Source organism: Accipiter gentilis, chromosome 6 (assembly GCF_929443795.1).
Source record: "Accipiter gentilis chromosome 6, bAccGen1.1, whole genome shotgun sequence".
In the NCBI taxonomy this organism is placed as follows: domain Eukaryota; kingdom Metazoa; phylum Chordata; class Aves; order Accipitriformes; family Accipitridae; genus Astur; species Astur gentilis.
The window spans coordinates 26,565,898-26,584,818 of NC_064885.1; the positions used below are offsets into that span (position 1 = coordinate 26,565,898).

Consider the following 18,921-nt stretch of genomic DNA (forward strand, 5'->3'; position numbering starts at 1 on the left):
AGTTTGTGCTCTCAATAAGACAGGATATGCTAGCTCTATTTAAATATGATTAGGCTTGTTGCTCTCCGTCTCAATACCCAATCCTTTTCTCTAAGGATTCCTCTATTATGCAAACGAACAGCAAAGCAATTAAACACTTCAAAAAGGAAGACTGAAAATTTGTGATGAAAGAATTATCATCTTCACCTCTTGAAATATATAAAACAAACCACATGTTAGGAAATACTCTTCTGCATTACATAATGCCATTTTTCTGTTCACACCATTCACGGAAACATGTGAGCAGAAAACATTTGAGGTCACTTAAACATCTGGACCTATCTTGCCACAAAAATCTATCTATCCTCTGGTTTCTGAGAAGTTGCAAGCAGAAGAATTGAGGATGCTTCCTGAAAAACTATCCATAAAATGGAGGCTGCTTTTTTTTGTGTGTGTGCGTGTGGTAAATAAGTTTATGTGTCTTAATGGTTAAAGCTCTTGCATGAGATTCTTACAATCCTTTTTATATAAATTCACATCTGCTGGACAACAAATGAATTATGAGATAACACTACTATGGTATCATCTGCATTTCACTTTCATATTTTTCTTCATTATAAAGAAGTATGTAATTTAATTATAAATCTGTCAAATCCAAACTACAAATTTCCACTAGCTTCTGTTCATTTATGAGTAGCTCTCCAAAAACAACTTCTGATGGCCCTTTCCATATCTCTAAATAGTAGTGATTAATTCTGACACCTTTTAAAAAAGCTGCATTAGTAGATTTCATTACAAACTCCCCATATCCACAAATAAAACTAATCCATTCTGGTAGAGAAACAATTCAACACAAAATGCACAGATGGTTAGTGTTTTCTATACCACTTAAATTCAGACCTATCCGAATCAGTGCAAGAAAACTAGATGGTCTAGAAAAGTTAGGACTGCTCATTGAACTGAGTTCCAAAAATTACCTTTTTTCAACAGACTTTATAAAATTTAGTCAAAACAGACTTCACTGTTACATCATGCTCTGGATCAGGATAATTGCATTACATATGCACAAACTTTGTAACTGCACTAAGTACTATATAGCCAGTTGTCTAACCTGTTACTAAAAGTATCTTCATTTCAAAAATCAAAACACACTGCAAAAAGAAAATTTCAGCAACAAAACTGTGAAACAACACAACCATGTTGTGGCCTCCCTCTCAGGATAGCATACACCAGTGAGACCCTTGCTACACAACAGAAAGCCTTATGATGAAGTATGCATAATGCTGAAACCTGTTCTTGCCACATTTATTGATTTAATGAGTGATGGCTTATTTTCAAAATCAATCCATCATTCCTATGAAGTGATGAATGCTTTCATCCTTAAGCAGTTTCAAACTTTAGCCTCAACATGTGGAATTTCCTTGATCACATGCATCAATTACTGAAAGCAACACTTTGCACTGTGCATTCAATATACCGCCCAAGACAAAGACATTAGCTGGTAATTCTTGTGTCTTCAGGGATCTCTCTTCAGATGAAATATCAGTTTTATGGGCTACAGAATCTTAGATAAAAGCTCACTCCTTTCATGGAAAATAGAAGAGTTCTGTACATTTCACCTTGCTCTAAAGCCATAAGAAGCAGAAAGCAGTGGCATCTTTCTTCCTCAAAATGCCAATAATACATGAAAGTCAAATTAAACAGTTATTTTACATTCTTTTTGTCCTAAACCTCACTACCCTAATCTGAAGTGTTCTAGGAACAGATTGTGGGCTTCTTTCTTGAAAGGAAAAGGAGAAAGTTCTTTATTGAAGAGAAAGAAGCTGACTTCTTTCTATGCACAGGCTAAAAAGAAAATATCTGGATGTGGCATGTACTAATGTTCAGACTCACCACCTATAGGACTACTTGCCTACTTCTGGCCAAACCTTTGTGATTGGTAGGATACCTGCACATCCTGCTAACCGAGAAAGAAGGGAAAAGAGCTGGAGAATCGTGACTGGTTCCCCACAAGGCAAGGTAAAGCAGCAGAGAAAAGGTATTCCTCTGAAAGGAACTTTGTAGAACAACATGCGTGTCACAGCGTTATGTATATAGAGAGCTACTAACTGTCCAGTATCACTCCTTAGTTTATCCCTTGTACACTGGGAATTTATGTTCCCCTTAACTTCTGCAGTTTTCAAGTTTATAGCTTTATAGAAACAGACTAAAAAAAAGCCCGCCAAAATTACTCAAATGAAAACAAAGATTATTGGTTTTCACTCTGTAAGTGCTTAAGCAGTAGTGGATATGCAGCACATGATATCATTCATTCTAAGTGCTACTTCACCTATTAATTATCATTGCTAAAATGTATAAAGGGAGCTATAAGCACCCCAATATTCTGTTACATTGGTACAATGAAGAAAAAAAATTTAGAGCTAAGCAGAATGCTTAGCACTGTTAGGCTGCATTGTCAAACAGTTACCAGCCGAGTCTACTAGCTTTACTCACCTAAGCAGTATCACCGGAACATCTGAAGAGAGGTAATTTATGTAAACATGGATGCCAGAACTAAAAACCTATGGGGTAACCAATTTTTTTTTCCTTCTCTACCTTTGTTTATCTACCTTGTTTGTTTCCACTCCCCCAATGATCAGTGTCACATTTTCCATTCTCTCTACCAAATTTTGTAACTCCAGTGACACTTTTACCTCACCTTAAAAAGATTTATCCTGCAGACTACGGTTTTATAATACAGCTGTAGATATCAACCAAGCCATATGGATCTCAGTGGTATTTTCAGTGCTCACTCTGCAATTTTTGATTTGCCAAATGGAATGTGTACATTACTATCATTATTCTAAACAGACAGAACTTCTGCTCAATGTGTTTTATACACTGAAAATTAAAAAAGGAAGTCATTGTAAACTATATATGGAATCTACATATAAAAGTATTAGAGGATTTAGAAAACATGTAACTGTTTGGTACAAACCAGGGATACAGAGGCATCTGTAGCTGGTTCCAACACTGCGACAAATGCCATGTGCACAAGGATTCAGAGCGCAAAAGTCAATCAGCTGAGCACACGTAGGTCCTGTAAATCCAGGACTACAACTGCAGGAGAAGGCAAGTCTGTCTGCATAACAGGTTCCATTGTTCTGGCACGGAGATGATGCACAAGGGTCTATTTTGTCTTCACAAGAGGTTCCTAAAAACCCTAAAAGAAATAAATAGTTTTGATAAGTAAGCATTATGCGATGCATACAATATTAATAACTGAAGCAAGTTCAAAGTAAGCCATTGATATAGCTATATTCCTATTTTTTTAATTTTATGAAAATTACAAAAATACAGACTTCCTATAGATATTAAACTCTAATTTTACCCAGTAACACGGTATGATAAAAGATGTTTCAGGTAGAATCATACTATCATATAATTAAGGCAGTGAATTGCAAAAATATTTGTTGAAACTGTCAGTGCTTATCCACTTTCTGAAGTGTGTCTGGCTAGAAAAGCAGATAAGATTTTCAAAAGATCAGGAACAGACTAGCCTGGAAAAAAAAAGAAAAGCCAAAACTGACCTTTTTTTTCATTACTGTTAATGTGTATGTTAAGAATAACAACCTCTAAAGCAGCATGTGAGTTTACTTGAGCTTCAATAATTTAATAGAATATCTTTTACAAGAACATACTACTTGTTAGCAGGAGAGACAATGATTTATTGAAACAACACCGTGTAAAAATTAGACATAAAGAAAAGGATATTCTTGCAAGGGAATTTTTTTAATCAGATGTAGAAAAGAATAATATATGAACAAATTGCAGTATAACTCTAGATCGTATCTATACATATGCATACATCATATATGTAGTAACATGATGCGTAGTTATTGTACCCAAAAGCAAGTCAGAAGAGTACATTCAAATTCTAGCACCCTTCCAAATAAAAGAGCAAATTGTCCTTTCCATTCAATTCCAATATTTCTGGATGAGTATTTGGTCCATTTGTACAAACCATTATTTTTCAGGCTTAAAGTTCCCTGGAATATCTTACATTATACAACAGCTCTTAACATTACAATACACCAGGAATGAGAAATTAGGAGCAAATCAGGCCAGCCTCCACTCAAGACCAGCAAGCCAGCTTTACCAATCTACTCTAACAGAAAGCGTAAACCACGGCAGTTGTGCCAGTCTAAAAGACAAAGAACAGACCACATTGCCACTGCTATCCAGGAGACTGTAGCAACATTTCAGACACTAAAGAAAATAAGTAAATGCATGAAAGCTGTTCTAGAATTTGAAAAATATTTAATCAGAAAGAGAAAAAAACAAAATTAAAAAAACCCAAGCAAACCACATAAAACAAAACAAAACCAAAACCCAAACAAAAAAAACCCCACCACACAAAACATGCCTGGTGGTGAGAGAAAGCATCAAGATGGAGGAGATGTCTCTGTTATATAGCATCCTGCAATCAACTCAGAGCATGGAAACTGTGACAGGTGACACTTTGGATTAACACTTAATATTGAAATCTTGTCCCTGATGGAATGAAGCAGATTTTTGGCCTTACTTCTATACGTTTTGTATCCATAAAGTCTCGCTGCTGGATTAAAAGCAGTTGATGTATTAGAACTGAAGCCCTATATTGTATAAAGCTTATGATGAATAACAAAAGTGAGACCAAATACCACATTCAATATGTATTTTACAACATCTTGTCATCTTTTACTGACTCAGTAAATATTTTTGTTCTAAACAATGTCATTCCACATTTCAAGCAAGGTACAATTCATCAGGAAATAGTGTTCAGTTAATTTTGACAGATGTGCAGATGTGTTACTTTCAGGGTATTTTGTTTTTCTTTCTTTTCTAATTATTCATGATTCACATTCAGGTGAGTTAAACTGTAACTATTTAACTGTAGTTCTATCACTGTAATCATGGGTAGCAAGTCAGGGGTTGCAATTTCTGAAAACAAGCGCATAAGAAATAGATTAATTTACATTTTAAAGCATAACAAAAAAAACCCAAACATTTACTAAAAACAAACATAGTTTGTTCTCGATTGATTAGATTTGTTGAAAACCTGGGCCAGGAAGATCTAGTGAACCGAGCATAGTCTGTCAACTTGACTGAGCTCCAAGACCTGAAGAGGGAGGGCTAAGATAATCAGCCTAAAGACATTGAAGTTTCCAGCACACACCATGAAAAAAGGGAGACTGGCAATTAATTTTAAATATCCTGAGGATATTTATAGATCCACAAAAGCTCAGTGAACTGCATCGGAAAGAGAGGGAAATGGTATTAAACAACGGTGAATAACCCACACAGAAGGTATTAGAGGGATCTACTTAGAGAATTAACAAAACTCAGATTATTGTAACTAAGAAAAAGATGGAAAGGCCACAACTGCCCTGTGAGTTCCAGAGAAAACTAGGATATTCTGGGCCACTGTTGGCAGCAGGATTTTAGGAACATCCTCAGAATAGTTGGTCCTGGACAAATGACTTAAAAAGCCATGTTTCCCTCATATGTTCATAAATCTTAAGCCAGAGCTATGGAATGAAAAACAAAGAAAAAATAATCCAATTTATATAAAAAAAAAAAAGGTAATAAAAAAAAGAAACAACCTACAGATTGAACTTTAACAGTTTAGCCATAAGTAACTCAGCAACAGACCAGGAAAGAAAAGCAGGTGTGGCAGGGCACAGGCAAAGAACAGGCAAGAGCCTTCTGGCCTCTCCATTTTGGTAACCTAGGGCTCAGATTGCTTCACGGGCTTTAGCAGGACCACCTGCACACCAGTGTTGAAGAGGGAGAGCTTAAAAACAGATACTGTGGAACCCTGTATTAGAGGTCCTTCCTGTAGATGGTAACTTCATAACCATCAGAAACTGAAAAGAACAGAAACCCTAAAATCAAGAATCTAATTCCAGCAACAGTTTATTGACAAATTAAAAAAGCCTGTCCCGTTATCATAAAATCCTGGACAGATCTAAAAGAATCTGCAAGGACTTTTAACTATTACCAGGAGATCAGCCAATGACTCCGGTGAAATCTCTACACTAACTCTGAAATCAGATTAAAAAGGATCAAAGAGATCTGAGGTCACACAATGACACTAATGCTGCTTCACTACAACCTTTGCAGTAATCTTCCCTACAAAGAGAAGCTTACTGGCAGATGGCTAATGTTTCAAGTGACAAAGCACTTCAAGAACATATGCAGGTTTAAAATACACTTAAAACATGTTGCCCTTGTGCTATCTTTGACTGCACTGTGAAACGTGTTTAGTTGATTTTGGAAGTTTAGATCTTATGTATGCGTTAAATAACCAAAAATACTCAAAGCAGCAGTAGTTACACATCTGAACTGAAGATCTATTATTTTGGCATTTCTGAATGTACATTTAAGTCCATACCAATAAAACTGTTGAAAACAAATAATGCAAATAATAAATTTAAAAAAACAAAGTCAGAGGTGTATTGGTTGAAAACGGAATCAAATGCCGGAGAAAAAAAATAATAAAAAACAGGATTATTTATCTGTGGATAAATATCCCCTGGACTGTTCTTCAGCCAGCTAACAGGAACCCAACCCTGCATCTAGGTCATTATTGGTGTAACAGGGACGTGACTGAAATGTAAAGACTACTCGTGATTTGAAAGATCTGAATGCAAAATTTACCAAAGGAAAAACACAGAAGGTAAAGGAGAAAGGCAATATTAGAAAAGATTTATACTGCTAAAAACCACAATACAATATTTATGCTTTTCAGACCGTTTGGCTAGTTGTCAAGAAGAACAAAAGTATTAAGTGAGGTGATAGTCTTTATATATTGCTACAGACCTGCAGGGCAGTGATAGAAACTAGATCAGAACATGTTTTCAGAGATAGAAAAGCTCTGGATAAAAGCCAGATTTCTCAACACGGTGGGACTTTAATTGCTTGGCTATTGAAAGCAAAAGAGCCATGTACAATTCAAAGAAGTTAAACATTTTCTGAAGATACTGTACAACTGCTTTTATACAGTCTGCGGAACAACCAACTTGCCTGATTTTTATATTAGACCGAATTCCAAGAATCACACAAATGTGAAAAATTAAGTCTAGGAATCAGGATTACAAAACCTTTAGGGTATGAAATACAGGGATAAATATTGAAAGAAATACAGGCAATTTATTATTTTCCCTATAGAAAATTGTTTTGTGAGGAAATATAAGATGCCTGATGGTATTTCATCAGAATTCTGTAAAGGGAAAAAAGATACTCATCATAAGGAATCTAGAAATCATTAAAACGTAGTTGGAAGATATTTATTAAAATTCACCCTCACAAAGTCTTTATGGATAAAGATGAACAGATGCTAAACCCATTAAAGCATTAAGGAGAAGTCTATTAAAAATAAGAGCAATTTAGGAAGATGCTAGGTAAAAAAAATTAGATTAGCAGAAAGTACCAGAAACTAAACAGCCGTAAAAATTTTTAATTAACAACAAAATGTTCTTCAGGTAAATTAAACTCTCTTATGATAATATGAAGACTTCTACACTCTCTAATCACCAGTAATCTTGGGAAATCTTCTACAGGCAACAGCTGTGTGGCCTAGTTTCCTGGAATCAAGACAATAAATAGGTTTATTGTATGTAAACCTAAAGAAGTTAGAATCACAACTGCAAGATATAATATAGAAAAAGGCTTTTACATGAACAATGAAGCCCAGAAAAAGTGAAGACCTTGAAACTTAAACTATTCTTAATCTAGGCAAATAACTTCTGTTCTCCCAGTCAATTAAAATTCATGGTGACAATGTGCATTTTCTAGCTGCTATTGCAAATCAACACATATGAATCACAACTTAGCATCTTCTATAGCTGTCAAACTCTATTTTTTAAACCACAGAAAGCACAGTAAGAGCATTCACAAATTTGCTGCTTTCCAGTATTTCCAGAAATACCTGCAGGTATTTCAGGGCACTTTTGCTCAGTGTGTTGCCTAGCTGTTGTTACCTGCAGCTAGTCAAATCAAATTGTCAATAGTAAAATAAAATCAGTCCAGAAATATGAATTTCAAGTTATCTATTCCTAATCATAGCATTGTTTTCTCTCTATCTCCTTCTACAGGATGGCTATGAAATCCATTATTGCTGCATTGTTTTCTCTCTATCTCCTTCTACAGGATGGCTATGAAATCCATTATTGCTGATGACTATTTTTCAAAAATATATTAATCTGAATGAAAAGATTTCTGCCACTTGTGTCAGAGCAGGTGACATCCGCATAGAGAAAGTAGCAAAATCCCAAGAATCCAAGCCAGTTTCACATTGCTGGCCAGCTGAATGCTTGCTATTTTTATCAAAGTTTAATGTTTCCTATAACACTGAATGCAGTTCATCTGTACACATCATCAGGACGTTAAAATTGCATGTAACAGAACTTCAGAAACATCTTGCAACAGAAGTTTATTTCTTTGAATAACTGATCTGCGTTTTGCTCATTATTATCTGGCTTTGTTCAAAACTATATTCCACTACTATTTTAATATTTTCTTAGGAGCAAAATTAACAAAGGCTCTCCAAATGTTTAAAATACATAAAATATATATATATATATATATTCACACACAAGCACCAAGTCTTTCATTCTATCAACTTTACAAAATTTGCATGTGTAAGGAACAGATTAGTGAGACTTGCATTTCCTCACCACACAAACAGGCAATTTCCATACACTTTAAAAACAAAAACAAAACCACAACCAAAACCACTTTTAACAAATATTTCAATGAATCTAATAACTACATAGGTAAGGATAACTAGTTTCTCCATCGATGAAACATTCATTGTAATTATATTTGCTTATTCCAACCAGCTTTTTCTATGTTTCTAACTATTATTTGTCTATTGACTTTCACTTCAGGGTGCTTTGGGAATTTACACAACTTCTCAGTGACTTAAAGAAAATGAAGCAACCAAATATATAAATTGATGAGCAGTACCCCAATCAACTCAAATAAAATTAATTAATATTACTGTCAATAAAGTAGTATGTTATACATTACAATAAGTAGAAGAAAATCAGAGGAGATATCTAAGAGTGATATGGGTATTTACAGAATCATTCTCAATATGAACTTCAAATATCCATTTCAGGTTGACATATGTTTACTATGTGTAGGTTTTTAGAATGTCTAGAAATTTCTTTGCATGATCATCTGAAGGTAGTATTTGCTAAACATATGCTTATTATCACAAAACTTTAAAGAGGATGATCAAAGATCCCTACCACACTGTAAGTAACTACAACACCCCAAACATCCTTTTCACAATAATAAAGAGTAAAAATTTTGAACAAAATTTTCAGTCCTTAGTATTGCATAAGCTTCTTCAGTATAAATTTGAGTATAAAATCCAATTTTCTCTTTAGCACAGGTGACTCAACTTCAGATAGCAGTTTATTTTCTGACATATTTGGGACATTAAAATCTACAATGCATCACAGCAAATGGAATCTGCAAGCATAAAGAAATTTTCTTTACTAAAGGACTCTTAAGACAGTAAAACTGTCTAAAGAATAATCATGAAATGTTCATATCTGATTCAAGCTGCTCTTTCAGTGCCTCCGATCTCACCTTCTCTAAGTAATCACATGCTACTTTCATGAACCACAGATCTCACTTGCAAAAGAAATGCACAATCTCGAGATCATTCCTCATTGTTTCTGTCTCATTCCTTTTTCTGCCATCCTTTTCTTTTCCCTTCATGAAACTTTCCATCTTCTCTTATCATTTTCTGCCTAACTACATTATATCTCCAGTCTTTTAGTTTTTACACATATATAAGCTCCTTGGCTACCTTTCCCCCACTGTGCTGAATTAGCACTACAGAAAGGAAGGCCTCTTCTCAACAAGCAATTACTGTTAAGCACAGCAGGAGAATAGCAGCAGAGCAAGAGACCTCACTTAAATTAGAAACCTATCATGGGTTTTGGTAGGGGTTTTTTTAATCGAAAATTTGAGGACATGGTAAAAAATAGCAAATCTGCAAGTTATTACATCTGCAATTTTCAATTAACTATCCTTTGTTGTATTTACAAAAATAACCAAATCTCTTCAAAACCCAAACAAAAGCTTTCAGAATATGCCTCTATGAGAGGATAATACCTCAAAAGAAGAAAGAAGAATCGCAGGAAATGCAGTCATTAGTAAATTTAGAGAATATATTTTGTTAAACAAACCCTTTCTTTCTCTCCACGAAATGTCTGAATTCCTGAGCTCGTTGGCATTAGTAGATCTTCCTGAACAAGAGCGAAAAGCAACACCTTATTACCTAATATGCCCATTAGGCTAGTCCAGAGCAATAGCACTGGCCGTTGCAGACAGACTGTGTCACTTCTGCACCAACACTCTCCCCTCTTGATGGTGGGGACATGAGTAGGAAGCACAGCCACATAACTTCATGGGAAGCATTTGCTCTTTGAAACAACGGCAATTATTAGGCAATTATTAAGCAATTATTGGGGCTGCTCTTGAGTTATCAGAGGCTCACTCAAGAAGAGCAATCATGCACACAAGATGGCATTTGTTCCTGCAAACCTACAAATTATTTTCTCATGTCCAAGGGACTGAGAATCAGACACAGCATGTACGAGACTGTTCTTTCTAAGGGAAATAACGCTGGGCAGTCCATACAGAAAGCAATTCCTGAAAATTTCTATCCCCTCCAAAGGCTTTTTCTACACTGGAAATAATACAGGTCAATGTAAGAAAACTGATTTTAACGAGAGTTGTAAATGTATTTCAGTAAAATTTCTTTCTTGTGTTGCCCCAGTGCTTTTTGAAAACATTTATAGCATGTGAGCAATCAGAGTAAGAGCCCTTCCCCCAATTCTGTCCTTGCTCTGTAACATGGCTGTTCTTGGAAACACGGAAATTATCTTGGGAGACTAGAACTGGTAAATCTGCACAGAAGGTTTAAGACAGGTGACCCAGAATGCATGTTTGCCTACCAACAAAGTCTATGAGTAGAGGTACTTCTTGAAGTTGCTAAGTAATTGTAATTTCTTTTCTTTCCTCTGGAAGGGTCAAAAAGCCCTTTGTATCTTTAAGTAAAGTCCAGAAACCATAGAAAACCTCAAGACTTCAAGCAGAAAAGGAGCACAAGTTTGTAGCACATAATTAGAACAGAAGTGCCAACAAACACACAACAGCGACTACTGGAAACTTATCAAACCCAAATATGGATCAGTGGCAAAGAAAAGAGCAGAAGATAAGTATTCAAGAAACAAAGCAGGCAACAAGAATGTAGGACCAAGTGGCGTGACACAGAGATCGCCAAACGCATGTAAAACTGAGAAAAGAGAAGCGCAAGGAACTTGGTTCTCCTGCAGCAGAAAAGCTGCTGTCAGTAAGAATGCTACACATCAAGCAGTGGCACATCAGAGAACCTCTCCGTCACTCCCTTTGGGGAGAACAGCTCTGGACGGAGAAGAAAGTAAGGTCTTCCTCTCCTGTGCTTCAGGTCTCCCACACGGCACAGGGGAACGGCACGGGGCCCTTGGCTCCGGCGTACTTGCCAGAGCAGCACTGCGGCCGTGCCAGGGCCTGCGGGCCAGCAGAGCTGGCAGCCTGCCCCGCTCCCGTTCACCGGCTAATTGCTGCCGGCATGAGCTCCCTGAGCAGGAGAGCAGCCACAACCCCGCACAGCACCCAAGGCATAAACGCCTTCTAGCAGGGCACCAAAGAGCCACGCTACAAGCACCTTGTCGCAGGCGCAGGACCACAGCAGGCCCGCAGCAGAGGTTGGGTGATGGGGCCCTGTGGGGACCTCAGCCCACCAGTACCCTTGCCCCGTGGCCAGTGTGTCTCTAATGGCAGTAGGAGAGAAGTCGAGAGATGGTCAGCATATTCATTACCAGGTCATCAGAAGCAAGCAATTAAGGTATGCCGCACACAGAAATATGGCAATTCTAAAACAACCAAAAATCCCAGGAGCTACTTTTCCAAGCATTTATTATTGGAAAGATCATTTCCGGCAAAGCATCCTTAATGAAATCTGTTCAAGGATCTCAAGAAAAACGCAAGTAAATTATTGACCAAGTCTAACATCTAATAGTTTTCTCACTGAATTTCGCTACCAGTTATAAGGCAAACAATTTTCCAAATGCAAGATCTGCACTGCTGTCAAAATGTCAGTGCCTGTGTTTCAACACAGCTGTTAAAGCGGGTCACTCATTAAAGCATAACGCTCTAGAAAAGCAAGGAATCAGTCCAAAGAAATTACAGATAATCTTCATTATTAAGCAAGTATATATTACCGCAGCAGTTCTCAAAGACTTGTACCCTTAGAGCAAGCGTAAGGTGCTGGCAGAATAAAAACCGACATCCACAGACCAAGTAAGAACAGGGATATAATTAGTTCAAGGTTCTAATCTTAATTATAAATAACTAATAGAAGCCTTCATAACTGAGAGCTTTCACTCCTGATAATTTTTTTATGAGCAATTTAGGCATCTGCCATTCCAGTCAGCAAATTGTTACGAAAGCACTTGTGGTGTCCTCTTTTTGCAGAGTTACATTTACAGCATTTACCAGTGAGAATCACCAAAAGGCTTTCATATAGAGAAAGGAATAAGTCCAAACAGAAAGAAGAATTAATTAAAACTTTGCAGGATTGAAATCATTCCTTTGTTTTTGAATTACTGCTCCTACACACATTTTAGCCAACTGACCCATATGCAGAAATATGCAAATATTACAAGGGAGGCACCTCTTTCTCACACATTTACTGGACAACACAAAAATCAGACTACACCCTAAGTCTCCTCAGATTCACCCTCCTCACAGTGCTGGAGCCTGAATTCTACTGTAGAGGTGCCAGAGAATGAGAGAACATTTCTACACCACATATACACGAAAACACAAGCTCCCACCATACTTCATATACTATTGCTGATTATACAAAGAGTTCTCATCTGGATTTTTTTCTGCCTACAATTATGTCCAAGGCACAATTTTAAAAATATTTTAAAATATATATATAAATATAACTGAAAATTTAGACTACGTGCACCCTGCAAAACACCAATTTGTATGAGGTACTAGATAGGTCTGCTGTTTACCTTCTGGGCACTGACAACTGAATCCATTGATGTTGGATGAGCAGGTACCTCCATTTTGGCATGGCTGCTGGATGCAATGATCAATCTCTGACTGGCACAGCTCTCCAGTGTAACCTACAAAACAGCACAAAAAAATTCAGAAAATATAGCAAAAATGAGGTTTTATCACTAAATGTATTACTAGGTCATTCAAACAGTATCATTAGTTTTCTTGAATAAAATTAACCAAAGTGAGAAACAGAATCCAGGACAGTCTTCTAATTTGTTATATTTCTTATAAATCCCATTCTTATAAAATGAGATTTTTAATTAGAACTTATACTTCACTGGAGAAATAGAAATAAGTAGTGGAAAGCTCGAGATCACGTCAACTGTATTTTACCAGCAGCAATATTCTGACAGCACCAGTATAATGGAGGTTGGTGTTGGGTCCTCATCAGCATCCATATAACCAGAAAAGAAGTAATTTTTGAATGGTTTTCAAACACGTCTTGAATCTCAAGTCAATAATCTTTAGCAAGACTTTAAACAAGACTTGACATTATGAATTATTTGTGCATATGCTGAATGACTGCCATTTGCTCCTACTTCTGGGCTTCAAAAAGAGTGTTTATTTTAAGTGGGAGCTGTGAAGAACTGCTCAGCACAGTTGCAAACTCTTCCAAATAAGTTCCTATAAGTTCACAAGCTACAGATTGTGTGTACTGTACTATTTGACCATAAGTTTACTTTGTTCCATATGTCTGATGTCTATAACACATCCCCAAAAAATGAACAAACTTACAAAATACAATTGAAATGATTAAACACGTCAAACTTAAATTCCTTAACAAATACCACACATTCTTCTTTCTAATTTTTATTTACTTCCAAGAAACTATCTTGGATGGATGACTGAAGAAGAAATTACACACCACACACAGATGCATTTTATTTTTTAAAAGGAACCCTACTTAAAATTGTAAATATTTTCCATAACAAGTATGTTTAACACAATGCGTGGTGTTAAAGACCAGTAAGCTATGACTAGGTGACACCGTTAATACACTGCTAAGAACAGGTATCTAAGACAAAGACCCCAAGGTGAGATAGAGGACATGCCTGGACTAGGATTTTGCTTACGCAGGGGAGAAAAAGTAAAAAAGGAAATAAAAAAGAAAAAAAATCTTATTTTTTTATTAAATAATTATTTTTAATGCAATCAAAATTAATATTTTTAAGTCTTTGGGGCAGGCTAATACCTATACCTGTTCAAATCTATTGATGTCACCACAGAATAGCTCTCAACACAGATTGCCATATTTGGAGTTGCTAAAGCACTACTACAGAAAAGGATTTATAAGACTTTACTCTCTGTGTACCTTACTGCTTTTTATATGATATAGAGCGCTAAATTATGATCCTATTTTCTGCAATGCAAAACCTAGGAAAAGAAACTCTGTTTGTATGTTGCATCTGGATCAATGCCCATAAATCACCTAAACTGGAGAAAAATAATGAGGGCGAAAACCAGAACTGTGCTCTCATGAGGTAGCTCCTCTGGACTGGATTGAGGCACTTGGAGGGACATCAGCCTCACTCTGTGTAACTAGTGATTTTCTGTAATTCTAACTGGTCTCAAATTAACATAAAATTTACAAAAACAGCAATGAAATATTCTAGAAAACTACATCAACTGATTTCTTTCATCTATAGGCTTCATATTTTTTTCAAGTCCTCACATTCAACTGATTATTTTTATGAATCATAACACAGTATTGAATAAGCTTAACTCATTTAAACATGTTTCCATCTTTAAACTGTTACCAAGTTTGTGAAAGCTAAAAATTACCCTGGAATTCAATGCGTATCCAAAAGAATGTTGGCACAGAAAAGCAGAAATGATTGCACTGCTCAGAAGCTTGCTACAAGAATCTGACTTCCTGTGATTGTCATTATAGCTTGCGGGAAAACTCATCAGAAATAATATTTTATGTCAGCTTTAGGAAAATAAATGTCTCATTATTATCTATAGGGCATGTTTTGTCCATCTGAAAGAGAATATGATTCAGGAATTTCACAGCAAATATGTCGCAAGTGCTAAAAATTAAGAGGTGCTAAAGCAATCATTGCCGGGGTAGTGGTGGGAAGTTTTCTGGTGAGATACACTTTAAGAATCACTACACCTATTCATTTTGTGCTGATGCTTATCTTCATGATGCTTCTTTCTATCATCATTTGGGAAACATGATCCTATTCACATACAAATGCTTCTGAAACTTGCATGTGGAGACATTTATGATAATTAAATATTTATTTACCATTTTCTTTAATATTTTTCCATATGCAAAGAATAGTTTTTAGAAATTCATAATCATATGAAAACAGCTAGTTTTCCTATTTTTTGATGTGTGGGCACAAATTTAGGGGAAAAAAAATATGAGTAGAAACACAAGCCACTGAAGTTAACAATGATTAAGCCATCTGCATAATATTAGACATTTGCTATTAAAAAAATTAAGAAAAAATATTTTTAAAAAATTAAAAGCTAAACCTGAACATAATGCATGGAGGCCAACTCAAGCACAACCATGCAAGTTCCAGAAGGTAATAAATGAAGTTAACTATATATGGCTTACTGAGGATTTACAGAGGGACTTGATCACATAGTCATTCAGAAAGGAAGCGTTCACATATGGAAACCAAATAATTTCATTCCATCTATTGTAAGCTTTGTTTTATACCATGAGAAGTAGAAGGATTTTTGTAGATGGAAATATTTAGAATTTTGACATAATTTTTTTCCCCAATAGGAGCTGACAGTTGTTCGAGAGACAAGGAGAAGAAACAATTATGAAAATAACAGGGCATAAATTATATTTTAGAGAAATAGTTTCTAAATGGAAAGGATAAAATCCAAAAATAAAAGACAGTAAGACATCAATGGAAATATATTATATTTCAAAAATATGTAAGAGAAATACATTTTCTTCAAGAAACTGTCATGATCTTACTTATTGTTTCCTAGCATCTCATGGTATCAATTTTTCTACAATTCTGTTAACACTTTATGAAGCGAGCAATTGAAATGCCTGTCCCTAATAGCGACTACGTTTTTAAATCACAGGCAGCTTTTAAAATATGGAGAGGCCAAATTTTAAAAAAATACATATGCACTTGATGCAGATATCTGGGATCAAAATAACCGAAAAAGCCCTAGGATTTTATAACATTACACAAATAAAATCAATTTGCTTTATCAAGGCACTGTAATTTGTAACTTACCAATAGGAGCAGGAACTATCACAGACTCGATCTAAGTGTAACAACAGCAGTTATACTTTTGAAGTCTTGTACAAAAGTGGGAAGTATATTTATGATGTTACACTGCAAAACTTAGCTGTATAACTTGAAAATATTAAGCTTTCCAAGTGGAAGCAGTCTTAGCCTTTACAATAAGCACATCAGAATTACCATAAATATTCCCCCTAAAGCTTTTTTTACACAACTAAACCCAAGAACTTTGAAGTATTTGGAAAAGTATTTTATATTAAAATTATATTCCAATAAAAATTTTGATTTCATGGAATTCAGGCAGGGTTTTTTTAGAATCATTCTTGTATTTCTTCTGAGGTAGGGAATTTGAAAAAAGAAATTTAGCGTAATAGTACTTGATGTAGAACAATTTCCATGTTAGCAATCTCAATAAAAGCAAACAACACAAACAAAACAAATACATTTTTTCTTTTCTAATTGAAAGCTACTTGTCAAAATCCAAAAGAATTCTGAATCAACCATATTCAACATGACATTAATGGTAGGGATTGTTCAAACATTTGAAGTTTGTTCCACTCTGATCTTTCTCTTTTCATATTTAAATCATTATTCAACTGTATTTACATATCCTGTTAAAGTGACAGTTGATCCTTTGGCAAATTTATGAAATAAGAGTACACCTGCATAACAACTTCACTTCTTTTCAGAGCAGTGTAAATCCAGGTCATTATGTAAAAACACAAATATAAATCCCTTTCTTGCTGCACATTCACTATACTGACTTTAAGCAGAGAGGAAAAAGTGCAAGTCCTAGAGGCAGAAAAAGTGTAATTACAAGGAAATGTCTGGGCCGTTGGAGAAAATGAAGGGGGCTTAATAATTTGCTGTTGCTGGTTTTCTGAACTGCAAAGTTACAAAAGAGTTCCGAGGATAGTATGTGGCAGCCACATTAAAGCATCACTTGCATCCACCTGCTTCTGGCTCAGCCACTTTTCAGGCTGGTACTTACCCATGATCTACTGCGGCTAGAAGTCTCTCTAGCCTGTGCTGACATGCGTTAGGGTAAAGAATAACAATATTCCCATCTCTAAGAGTATATCAGAACACCCACTCCATGATCCTGCTTTGGAGCAGAATAAAGGAAGTATTGCTACATGTACCTTTTATATATACTTAATGCACACAGATACCTACCCAGCATTAAAGGCAGTCAGTAACCATTTAGACACAACCACCACTAGAAACCTGACCAAATCATTCATTTCTCTATCTGCCTTTTATGATACAGCTTTTATATTCTGCAGATCTTCGAGTCTATTCTGGAAGCACCTTCCTTCCCCTCTCAGCCCCCCCAGATAAGTACCCTTTCTCTCTAATATCAACTGACCAGTATTACAGAAATGAAAATGTACAGTAATATGTTTGTAGGAAGCAAAATAAATTACCTGCTACTGATACCTAATCTTAGCCAACTTTTATTTTTAAATAATTTTAGAAAATATATATTGAACTAACTTCTATTAAGTAATTGAGTAATTGAGTTTGGTTTTAAAATGTAAAGTTCAGATAGCAGACTTTTCTATAATAGCATTTAGTAAGGTTTTTTTCCATCACCATGTATCTTTAATTTACCCTCCAGCATATGACCATCATATTTAGTTTAATTTTTATTTCAATTAAGACGTCTAAATTAATTTGATCAAATGTTTAAAGAAAATGTTCTTAAAATAACTTCAGAGAACTCAGACACTTGTTCATTAAGCAAACCCACAAATTAGTTTAGTTTATTAATTTTTAAAAAGTTTTCAAAATTTAAGTTAATTCTGAGCAACAATCCAACAACTGCATAGCATGGACAGAATTTTCTTCCATCTGATTGGTGCAACTGAAGAAAAGAGATTACTAGTTACAATGGAAGCATGTTTATTGAAAGGTTAGTTATGATGTATACTTAAAATATACATTGAAAAGTAAAAAAAACAGATTGAGAAAAAGCTGATGTAAATTAAATTTTGGTCATCTCTTCTTAGTAGGTAAAGTTCTATTAGTTACAAATAATCCACTCATTGGGTTATGGTTCAGATGTGGGCTTTCAGTGGCATTTTTCACAGATGAAGAATCTTCCACAGCCTTTTAAAAACTGCCCTTATGATGTTGTTGTATTTTCCTCCTTTCGTAGTATCTGAAGTTCCACAGTTCACTGCTTTGCAAAAGATATGCACCAAATGTTAAAACACAAATGCATTATTCAAAGCGTAATACAAAACCTACCAGCCGGGCAGCTGCAGGTGAAATTGTTCCTGTCATGTTTCTGTGCTACATCAGTGCATGTTGCGTTGTTCTGACAGGGCTGGCTCTGACAAGCATCAAATTCTTCACACAGGGAACCCTGATACTCATCCTCGCAGTCGCAGAAAAAAGTTGCCTAAAAACAAACAGGATATGTACTTCACAAAAAATTTTGAAAGATTATGTTTTCATCGAATACTCTACTGAACAAAAATTTTTTTGTTGTTTTCCTGTTCGTAACAATAGTAGCTGCCATAAATACATCAACTGCACAAAGTTACTCTTT

At 35.5% G+C, this 18,921-nt stretch overlaps 1 protein-coding gene across 1 annotated transcript in view; it reads right to left on the minus strand.

Annotated features, from left to right (window-relative positions):
* The window catches only part of DNER (delta/notch like EGF repeat containing), a 134,098-nt gene that overhangs the window by 27,563 nt on the left and 87,614 nt on the right, over window positions 1-18,921 (minus strand). Inside the window, exons 6-8 of the mRNA XM_049803190.1 lie at window positions 18,618-18,771; window positions 13,092-13,205; window positions 2,957-3,181 (exon numbers count right to left, since the gene is read on the minus strand). Of these exons, the coding sequence (XP_049659147.1) occupies window positions 2,957-3,181; window positions 13,092-13,205; window positions 18,618-18,771 (493 nt within the window). The remainder of the gene's footprint in view (window positions 1-2,956; window positions 3,182-13,091; window positions 13,206-18,617; window positions 18,772-18,921) is intronic.